Raw genomic sequence first — 11,601 nt, 5'->3', positions numbered from 1 at the left:
CTGGGTTACCTAAACCTGGCTGCGCCAATCTGCGACCCCTTTCTTGTTTGGTATTTTCTGTGTCGGTTGAGTAGACTTGCTAGGTATTCTTGGTGCTGAGCAAATTTTAGCCCTCGCCAAACAGGGGAAAGCATTACTTCTTGAAACCATATTTTTAGACATTTTATTTTAAAAATTCAAACATAGAGAAGCGTAGACAGTATGATGAACCCTCATATACTCATCATGGTTAGTAAACTATTCAGATTTTTTTTTTTGAATCAATGTTTGGTTTTTCATCGTCCTAGAAGTGTCCATTTTACTTAGATGTTCTAATATACTTGGTCAGAGTTGTATATGGTATTCTACCATATTTTCAATTTATTTCATCTGTTGTCACATCACTTTACTTATTCTAAACATTATGCATTTGAGTGAAATTCCTGGGTTAAATGGTAGATTGTTGTTTATAATATTTGAAAAGGTCAATAAAATAGTTATCCACAAGAACAGAAATAGTCAAAACTTTCCCCAAAGATTGTACCATTTTACATTCCCCAGCAATATGTCCCAGTCACAGTTGCTCCACATCCTCCCAAACATTTGGTTGTTAGTCTTTGATTTTAGCCATTCTGATGGATGTATAGTGGTATCTCATGGTTTTAATTTGCATTCACCATTGACTTGAGCACTTTTCACAGGCACATGGTTAGGTGTGTCTTCAAGAATCATCTGTTGTACTATTTTGTCCACTCTTTAAATTTTTTTTGGCCTTTTTATTATTTTTTTTTGCTAATCAAGTGATGCATTTAATGAAAACCACCTAAGATAGTAAAGGAGACATGAGCTAACTGCAGAGAATTTCTGTTGTAGAATACTTCCCCTCCACTACCACGCTGGACACCACTGCAGAGCAAGTCATGGCCAGTGAAGCAGCGGAGCTGGATGTGAGGAAGCTCATTGGCCAGATGCACTGAACTCAACGAGGCACGTGGAGATGAGGAACTTGCAGATGTAATATCCCAGCTAGGTGGATGTGGTTTGGAACCCGTGCTTTGCTGCAAGGGCTAGTAACCCTAGGGCAAGTTATCCAATATCCCCCAAGCAGCCTCATTTGGATCATGTCTGGTTAGACCCTCCTTATTCCAAAAGCAAAAACCAAACCAAAACAAACAAACAACTCCCCCTGAAGACAAATCAATCCCTACAGTCTCACTTTCTCTTCCTTCCTTCAGCCCTTTTACAAAGGATAATACAGGGGCGACAGTTCTGAGCTCTCAGGAAATAGGGTCTTAGATGCTTTTGGAGGTTGAGGCTAGAACAGCAGTCTAGAAATTCCTTTCATCTTATGGCACTGATTCAGTTTAGACTTGATCTCTCCTCCTCTCCCTCCACCCGTGCTCTCTCACCCCCAGACAGACATATTGGCATCAAATAGCTCTAGCTTTCAATCTGTACTGGGATTTGCCAGCAGAAGAGACGTTTGTCGTTGTCATCCGTAAGTTCCCACTCCACCACCAGTTTTACAGAGGGGTATCCACTCTTCACGGGTAGTTTATTCAAGTAGCTATAGGTCTTGTCTTTTTCAATGGGGCAGCTGATTCCACTCTTACAACCGTCAAGCTCAGGAATAGGAAAGGGAATGGCGAAACCCATCACATGCCACGCACCATGGCTTTGCTACTTTGAGACTGAGTGCTACTGGTGAACGTGACATTGACACTGTAAGACTGTCCTTTGTGCAGTTGGCAGGGCTGGGTGGAGTATGGATTCACATTCACTTCCTTTATAACTCCGACCCCAGAACCGCAGTCCTTGAAATGCACCGGCTTGGCCAGGGCAGAGGCGCTGAGTGCCAGGAACAGGAACGCGGCGCCCAAGAAACGCATCGCAGCTAAGACTGCAAGCTCAAGGAAAAAAGCATAAGAGTTCTTTATATATGCTGGACACGAGTTTTTTTAGTCAGTTATCCTTCTGCAAATATTTTCTCCCAGTCTGTGGCTTACTTATTTTCTTAATGTCTTTGAAGAGCAGAGTTTTATATTTTGATGGTCTAAGTAATCAATTTTTTCCTTTATGGTAATTGCTTTCTGTCTCTTGTATAGGAAATCTTTACCTACCCTTGGGTCCCAAAGATATTCTCTATTTTTCTTAAAGGTTTTATGGTTTCAGCGTTTATATTCAGGTTTATAATCCATTTACATCATGTTTTCTCTTAGAGTCACATTCTCTCTTTTGGTCATCTCTCATTTATAAGTCCTACACTCTAGTCAATTCAACATAAATGCTGATTCATAAACATGCATTTACCATTTGTAGGCCTTGCTTATACTGATTTCCTAATCTGTAGTGCCCCACCCTTCTTGTGCTTGTATCTCTGTCTTTGCAAATTCAGTGCATTACCCAGACCCCAGCTCAAATGCTACTTCCTCAGAAACCTCTTAGCTGGAAATAGTTTCTCCCTGCTTGGATTACTTGTATTTTAAAATGGCATTTAAAAATATATTTATTGTATTTCCCCTACTGGAAGGGCTAGATGAGATCTGACTCACTGTGTATTCCCCAATTTATTCACTGCTTGCTGTGTGCCAGATACTATTCTAAGTCTGTACATGCTCCAACTTATTTTAGAGCAGGTTTGCTGAATGAGAGTTAATAAACTAGAAACGTCATCAAAATAAAGAAAATAGCATAATATTATTTTAGAAAACATTCTTGCTATGTTCATCTAATTAACTGTAATATTTTAAAAACACCATATTTTATGATGAGGACTTATATACCTGGCTTAAACATGTATCTACTTTCCATTCTCTTTAAGATTTCAGAGTACTTATGATCACAGGGAAAAAGGATAACAGGAAATTTAATTTCTTATTACATAATAGAGGGACGTTCCTGGAATTCATATGAACAGAAAATTTTAGTTTTTATATAGTTTTATTAATAAACACAGGGAATTATATAATACCTTAAATTTTCAAAGTGTCACCATAATATTCTTAAAAGTACAAAATTAAATGCCTAAATTTCATAAACATTTTCCCCATAAGGCAAAAGAAAAAACCCAGTAATTACAAATATATATATTTTACAGAAAAACTTCCATTTATCATGGAAATTATTGAGATTACAAACAGCAGACGAATTATGACTGAATTTCATATCCTAATGGATCAAGTCCCTGGTCTAGGAGCATTAGAGAGGATTCTCTTAACTTCTGTAGCAATTTCCTTAGTTCTTCCTTAGAAAACACCTGATTTTTAAAAAAGAGAAAAATGTTAAGAATGAGAACAAAAAAGAGTGTGAATTTACAGTCACCTAATCAACCTGATTAGCTTAATGCAAGAAGAAATTCCTCTTTAAGGTTTATGTAGCCAGAGGCCAGTATATTAGGATAGCCCAGGACTTCAAAGCTACTTCTCTGGACCAGTCTATATACTTCAAACTGCTTAGAAATGTATACATATTTTGGATAAAAAAGCACAAACATTAAAACTGGATCCCTACTTTAAGAAAGTCTAAGAACATCTAAAGAATATAAACACATCTCACAAACCTAAATATTATTACAGAGGTTATCAAATCACTAAAATTTAAAAGTGCAAATGCTCTAGAACTTACCAGATACAGCTTGTGGCGCTCAGAGGATACCATATCCGCTAACTGCAGGCATTCCTGATACTGACCGGTACTATGCAATATGGTGTGAAGCAGAAAACACAACATTGGCAGACAAAGCTTTCTCAGTAAAACCATTTGATATGTTCTTTCATGGTCTTCCTCAGCATCCTACAGACAGACATCAAGTAGTCATTCTAACAACTTTAAGCTAAATACCCTTACAAAAAAGTCAACGAATCAAACCAAAAAGCAACAGGTAAAAGCTAAAGTGTTTCTGTAAAGCTTATCATGCTAACTAAAAATAAAACAAGGCAGGGTTTCTATCATGGTATCTTCAGAGGAGTCAGAAGTCTGAAAATGAAAACAGAATGCTTCTGAATTTGTACTTACTATGTTTTAAATAAAAACATGCATAAAAGGTAAAACAGAGACTAGAGCAAAAATCAGAACAGAAAATAATAACCATTGCCCTGGATATATACAGAAGGAAACACAGATACCAGGAGGACTGAGAGGGCTCTTCATACCACCAGCAGTGATTCCTGCTGGGAAGAAGCATCAGGATGAGGGGAGAGGTGCACAGGGAGGACAACTTCATTGCACATATTTTGTTTCTTTAAAGAGAGAATGAATTTATGATGTCTTTGTATAATTTATTAAAAATAGAAAAATTAAAAGAATCTGGGGGGCTTCCCTGGTGGCGCAGTGGTTGAGAGTCCGCCTGCCGATGCAGGGGGCACAGGTTCGTGCCCCGGTCCGGGAAGATTCCACGTGCCGCGGAGCGGCTGGGCCCGTGAGCCATGGCCGCTGAGCCTGCGCGTCCGGAGCCTGTTGCTCCGCAACGGGAGAGGCCAAAACAGTGAGAGGCCCGCGTACCGCAAAAAAAAAAAAAAAAAGAATGTGAAGATTTGCATGGGACAGAACTAACAGATACATGAGGATAACACTGTAGAGAAAACAGTGAGCATTTCTTTATAAGTATACAGGGGTCTTTTTAAAAATTTTTTTGGTACGCGGGCCTCTCACTGTTGTGGTCTCTCCCATTATGCAGCACAGCCTCCAGACGCGCAGGCTCAGCGGCCATGGCTCACGGGCCCAGCCGCTCCGCGGCAAGTGGGATCTTCCTGGACCGGGGCACGAACCCGTGTCCCCTGCATCGGGAGGCGGACTCTCAACCACTGCGCCACCAGGGAAGCCCCAGAACAGACCTTTCATGCCCACTACATTTTCTTATAAAAAATTGAAAACTAAAATAATTAAAATAAAAAGGTACCCAACCACAATAAAATTTCTGAAATAATCTTAAAAATTAGGAGGAAATCCATAGGACTCATAGTGTAAAACGAAACAGAAAACAGGACAAGCAAAAATACCAACTGGTCCTTTGAAAAGCCTAATAAGACACCTAATTAATTAAAAATTTTTTCCTTATGACAATATTAATCACTAAAAATCTCTTCATGTGAGAGACTATAATATTAAATTGCTAAAACATTTTCAAAGGTAGATGTAAGTGGAGGTGTGAAGCAACAGAATGTAATCCGGAAATTATACCAAGGAATAATTGTACTAAATCTGACATAGGTCAGGTTTCCACACATATGAAAAATTAGTGTCAACCTTTTTGTCCTGTTTTGAGATATAGATACATAGAAGCAAATATTAGAACGCATGCTTTGTATGTTCTTAGCTTTAAAAGGGAAAGCACCTTCATTTATTTTCTCAAATAGGAACTTACTACCTTTGGAGGTGGATTTAAAACACCTCAAGGTCTTACTCATAATTCATATTAGTGAATCCTACTAGGGGCCTAGTAAGAATAAGAAGACTGCTTCTTTCTGGGTCACTCCATTTGTGCTCCAATGTACTCTTTCCCCCTATGCTAAAGAAGCAAAGTACCCCTGGCCCCTAGACTCCTTTCCACCTGCTTACTGATAACCTCGTTTCATAGGATGGATTCTGGCACCTGCCTCTCCGAAATCCTGTTGCTGCCAAATATCAGGGTGTGATCTCTTCTGCTGACTATAGACGATTTCCATACCAGTCGGTTGGCTGCTATCAACCATCAACCAACCAGAATCATGCCTGATGGGCCCAGCAATTTGCCACAAGGAAAAGGGAATAAATTGCTCTGCTACAACCTATGATATTTTTCTCATCTGAATAAAAAATCCTGTAAATTTGAAAAATTTGAAAAATTCTGTAAATATATAAAACAGAAAGATTCTTTCCATCAGGGACATGTAGTGCTTTATATGTGAGAAAAGCTCATTAACTGATATGTGTTGATGTGTTTATGTACATATATGTGCATATATGCATATGTACTATTTAGGATAGGGGGTTTGGGGGTGGGGCAGGGTCTCTAAAGAGAGATGACGCTGGAGCAGACTGCTGAAGGAAGGAAGCCATCCATGCAGATATCTGGGGGAAAAGAGCACTCTAGGCAGAAGAACAGCAAAGAGGCCAGAAGGCTAGAGCAAAGTGAGGGGAGAGCAGTAGGATACAAGACTGGGGAGGCACTCAGGGCCAGCGGATGTGTGATCTTGTAGGTCAAGAAAAGAACTCTGGGTTTTATTCAAAGTGTACCGAGAAGCCATCAGAAGGGTCTGAGTAGGAGAGTCATACCTCTTTGATTTTAAAAGGATTACTAGCTGATCTCTATGAGGAAGGGACTGCGTAAGGAAGAGTGGAAGCAAGGGAAAGACAGTTGAGGCTTCAACTAGAATGTGGTTGAGGCAGAGGCGGCGAAAAGTAGGTAAAGATGAGCTGCCTCCTCCATTCCCCCTGCCATCCCTGTGTGCCACCAGCCTCCAACACGAATGCACCCGTTCTGCAGTTATGTAAAAAGTGAGGTACAGATGTAAGAGTCAGCATACAAGGCCAGGGCTTTGTTGAACAGCTGTGCCTTGCACATGGTGCTAGCCAGGTGAGTGAGTGGGGGCTGAAATCTAATCCATGCTCCAGTCTACAGGTCATGTGCACTTGGCATGGAATCTATCTGTGTAAGAGAATGGATACCATTTCCTAATTTTTATACAAGTGATATAAGTGCTATCAGAAGCCCTGAATAATTTCCTGCTTTGCTGAGTATGTAAGAGTATTAAGCTAAACTCAACTCAAAATATCATTATTTATCATTTGATTGTTCAAGAAATCTCTTCTTGTTTGGATTAGATTTGAAGACATGATTGAGACTGAATATTGATTTTTAAATGTTTGGTAAAACAAAATGGTATCATTCATAGCCTTCCACTCCTACTCTATTTTTAAAACACTCCAGAGTGTCTGTTTTGTGACTTTCACTATCTTTTTTTAAAATTTATTTATTTGGTTGCTCCGGGTCTTAGTTGCAGCAGGCAGGCTCCTTAGTTGTGGCATGCGAACTCTTCGTTGTGGCATGCATGTGGGATCTAGTTCCCTGACCAGGGATCGAACCCAGGGCCCCTGCATTGGGAGCTTGGAGTCTTAACCACTGCACCACCAGGGAAGTCCCTAATCTAAGATTAATTAATACTTAGAATAACAAAGATTTATGTATAAATAAGGCATCAAGTCTTTTCAAACCTTAAATACCGTTTAATTAGCATTTTGCAACACTAAAATTTTATCTTCGTGAGCAGCAGCATGAAATAGAAGAGAAAACCCAAGGAACCTACTAAAGGTTCAAAACTATTTATGAAGTCAGCAGAGTTACTGTATCAGGAATAGTAGCAAATAGGGGCTCAAATCTAGTCTCCTGTCCCTAATGTTTTTGCTTCTGGTCAAAAAGGGAAGCCAGAGGAACTAGAAAAATGTAGTAGCAAAAACCAAAACAAAACAAACAATAAAAAAGGAGTGATGATCGCTTCTCAACCTTTTGGCTAAGATCAAGTGTGAAAAAGGAGTGACTATACTAAGATTCAGGGAATGCAGAAGGGAAGATACCAAACATATTCCTGTGATTTTTCTATTCAAAATAATATACCTAATATCCAAGAATCCAGCATTTACAATCCTTGGACAGATCATCAGGTCTGCAGAGGTAAAACTGAGTTACTCCATGTTTCTGTCATGCCCCATGAGCAAGCCTCAATGCCTTTCCCTCACACCATTATTACCTGCAGCATCCTTCCTTTCTCCCACCTCAGCTCATCCAAATTTACCCAGTTCGTTCAAGATTCAGTCAAATGCTACACCTTTCAAGCATTCTGTCCAGATCTCTTCCAGGTAGAAGGAACCTTTTCTTTTCCTAAGCTCACAAAATGCTTCATCTGTGCTTTTCTTATGGTATTTATTACTTCTGTAACTGGTTTCTCAACCCAGGCTACACATTAAAGCTCTCCAGATAGGGCTTCCCTGGTGGCGCAGCGGTTGAGAGTCCGCCCGCCGATGCGGGCGACGCGGGTTCGTGCCCCGGTCCGGGAGGATCCCACATGCCGTGGAGCAGCTGGGCCTGTGGGCCGTGGCCGCTGGGTCTGCACATCTGGAGCCTGTGCTCCACAACGGGAGAGGCCACACTAGTGAGAGGCCCATGTACCGCAAAAAAAAAGCCAGCCAGCCCTATCTCAGACCAATTAACCCAGAATCTCTGGAAGTGGAACCCGGTATTTTTTTTTTAGTATTTAAAAAGATATTTTATTTGAAAATCATTTCAAACAAACTAAATTACAACAATAGTACAAAGAATATCTCAATACCCTCACCCTTTGTTCAGTCTTTGCCCTGTTTGCTTTATGATTTGCATCTGTATGTGTATCTATAAATACATTTTTTTAACCCTTTGAGGGCAAGCTGCATAATCATGTTCCCTCACCTCTAAATACTTCAGTGTTTACTTCCTAATAAAGAGAAGTTTCTCTAATATAATCACAATGCAGTTAACGATGTCAGGAAATTTAACAGTGACGTAATATCTTAACATCACTGACTCAACACTCTCCTTTATAGCATCTTTCTTCCTCCAATGCAGGAGCCAGTTTAGGATCACATACTACATTTAACTGTCATGTCTTTTCAGGACTCTTTTTTTTTTAATGCAATTTTTAAAGGCAACATTCCATTTACAGGTATTACAAAATACTGGTTATATTCCCCATACTGTACAGTATGTCCTTGTAGCCTATCTTACACCCAACAGTTCCTACCTCCCCCTCCACAACCCCTATGTTGCCCCTCCCTCCCCACTCCCCACTAGTGGTAACCACTAGTGGAACCAAACCAGTATTTTTTAAAAGTTCTCCAGATCATTTAAATGGACAGCTCAGAGGTGAGAACCACTGCTTTATATATGCCTTACTCATTCTACTAGACTTATCTTCATATCCATAAATTGAGTTGAATAAATATATAATTAATTTTTAGGTCCAGAACTTTAAAAAATTAGATTTGGGACTTCCCTGGTGGCACAGTGGTTAAGACTCCACGCTCCCAAAACAGGGGGCCTGGGTTCGATTCCTGGTCAGGGAACTAGATCCCCCATGCATGCTGCAACTAGGAGTTCACATGCCACAACTAAGGAGCCCACTGGCTGCAACTAAGGAGCCCACCTGCTGCAACTAAGAACCAGCACAATCAAATAAATACATAAATAAATTTTTTTTTAAAAATCAGATTTTACTACCCTAAGTGAACATATTAAATATGGAAAAATAGTTTACCCAAGAGTCAAACATTTCTATATTCCCTAACTAGTATTTCAGGTTAAATTATGGGATGTTTAGTTATAAGTACAAAGGTTATATAGGATCTGTAGCTGCTCCTATTCAAAAAACTTTTAAAAAAAGACATTATTTTTGCTTTTAGCTATAAACAATGCACACAGCTTACCTCTCTAACATCCACCATCCACCCTCCATCAACAAACAACAAGACATTGTACATTTTCTCCTTCACATCAGCAGTTAGGGCATCCAAATGCCCTTTCCAAATACCATAATCCATCTGCAAAACAAACATAAGGCAGATATATAACAGACTATAATGTATCTGTAAAGTACAGACAGGAATATACATATATGGAACATCATTCTAAAGAGTTGACATTCAGTAAGCCAAATATAAAAACAAACATTGACAGATTGCAGTTCAATAAAACGCTAAAATGTTAACCATGTAAATGAGCACTATTGTCACCTGAAGGTATGTTTCATGTTTGGTTAATTATCTACAGAAAAGTAACTAAAGGGATGGCTTTTTTTCAGAGTAGAACAGTAGTAAGGAAGATCACTTGTTATAATAGGAATATAACTGCTGAAAAAATGATCTCTTTAAATATATGACATGTATTTTTGAGATGCAATAGAATGTCTCATCTACATTCAACTTACTTCATATTTCTTTTCTTTGTGTTCATGAGCCACTTTCTCAGTAAAAGTTGCTTGAGGTGTCAAAGTAGGTTTTTGTGGAGCTGAATTCATATGCTTAAACCACTCATTAAAGGTTTCATGGGCTTCCTAAAATGCAAAATAAAAGAGAAATACAAAACAAAAAACTGTTCACATATGTTCAACAAAGTTTTTAAAAATTTGATTCTTAGAAATAATTTTTCAGTAGCAAGAAGTAAAATCGTTTAATATTTCCTTTTTATACAAAAAAAAATCATGGTGAATAAGTGTTTTGTTTGTGATGTTCACATAGTTACTTGTCTGTCTTCTTGACGAGCCTATTAGCTTCTAGAGGGCAAGGATAGAAAGACATCCAGAATTAGTCCTAGAACCTAGCCAATCACTTCATTATTTGTTGAATGAATTTTGAATGAGTATGTTGTTTAGTCACAATACAGAATATCTTGCTTTTTTCAGTTACCGCCAAAAGCAGAAATGTTAAAGTTGAGAGAAGCATTCAAAGAATCTTAAGAAAACATACATTTCAGACATCACACACACTATCTACCATGTGAAACGTTCTTAGTTGGTTAGCACTGATTAGAGGCTCATGCAAATGAAGACCAGGTCTTGTCTTCAAAGTTCTTATGGATCAGTCAGTCCCACAGTCGCAAGGGAGCTAAGATAATGAGTCAATCACCACTTCTGGAAAAACAGTTCAAGGTCTGAGAGTGAATCAGGAAAGTCATCATAAAGAAAGGTTTTGTGGTTTTTACAATCTCACCAAGTAAGCTCTAATGCACAAGTGTTCTCGGATAGCGTTATCATCTTCAGCAGGAAGTGGGCTCTCCATTCCTTGTTCCTCCCACTGGTTATAGATTTCTGCTATTGAATCCTGAGGAATTTTCACAAATACTTCTTTTGCAGCTTCGTGCTTTTTTGATGCTGTGAAAAAGATATACAGTTTTTCAATACATATGGATTTCCGTGTAATGGTTTCTAAAGGAATCAAATTATTGGTTTGCAACTTTCACAGCTACCTGTAACCATTTCATGTCTCAAGGTACTTCTGTTAAAGGTCTGGGTGATCTCTCTACTTAATGGCTGGGCTTTTCCTTATCTCAATGTAACAGTCACAAAAGGATTCATTAAATGCAATTACTTTTACATACTTTTCTGTGTCTTAAAAAAAGGCAATTCAATTTTTTCAAAGCCTTGAGATTATATGCAAAATTGAGTAGGATATGAAAAGTCACTATTAAATATGTTTTGTTTCACAATACCAGCCGTAACAGTGGCTGTTTTGTACGTTACCCTACTGGAAGGGTTGGAAAAACAAACAACAAAGTTCTAGAACAGAACAAAAACTTAAAAAAAAAAAAAGAATATAAAAATACAGCATACCCAAGAATTTCCTCATTATGGCATTGCCTTGTTTTAGTGCTTCCGCCCTCTGCGATGGGTCAAATACCAACCAGTCAATTACATCGATTTTTAAACGGTCCTCCTATTCATTTAATTGGAAAAAAGAAATGTCAACTGTGTTTTTTCTACGATATTCTACAAATTAGTAGAACCAGCTTATGTCTGTACTTCTAGTGAATATTTTCCCTCAGGTTATACAAAATAATGAAAGAAAATAGCTTTTCTCAGTTTATTTTCACATTTAATAGGTCTCTATTAAATTATAGAA

General features: G+C 38.6%; 1 protein-coding gene and 1 pseudogene across 4 annotated transcripts in view; both read right to left on the bottom strand.

The window, feature by feature from the left end:
• Positions 1–755: 755 nt before the first annotated feature.
• Positions 756–1,916, bottom strand: LOC137202178 (NPC intracellular cholesterol transporter 2 pseudogene; annotated as a pseudogene).
• Positions 1,917–2,828: 912 nt separating this feature from the next.
• NUP107 (nucleoporin 107) overlaps positions 2,829–11,601 on the bottom strand; it is a 44,411-nt gene continuing 35,638 nt past the window's right edge. For all 4 annotated transcript variants that reach the window (XM_067697272.1, XM_067697271.1, XM_067697270.1 and 1 more), the window contains 6 exons: positions 11,313–11,415; positions 10,693–10,853; positions 9,912–10,037; positions 9,412–9,525; positions 3,604–3,771; positions 2,829–3,235 (listed from right to left, as the gene is read on the bottom strand). In XM_067697272.1, the coding sequence (XP_067553373.1) occupies positions 3,128–3,235; positions 3,604–3,771; positions 9,412–9,525; positions 9,912–10,037; positions 10,693–10,853; positions 11,313–11,415 (780 nt within the window). In that variant the 3' untranslated portion in view covers positions 2,829–3,127. The remainder of the gene's footprint in view (positions 3,236–3,603; positions 3,772–9,411; positions 9,526–9,911; positions 10,038–10,692; positions 10,854–11,312; positions 11,416–11,601) is intronic.

The sequence above is a fragment of the Pseudorca crassidens genome, chromosome 11, assembly GCF_039906515.1.
Source record: "Pseudorca crassidens isolate mPseCra1 chromosome 11, mPseCra1.hap1, whole genome shotgun sequence".
NCBI lineage: Eukaryota > Metazoa > Chordata > Mammalia > Artiodactyla > Delphinidae > Pseudorca > Pseudorca crassidens.
This window is presented reverse-complemented; position numbering and strand designations above follow the sequence as displayed.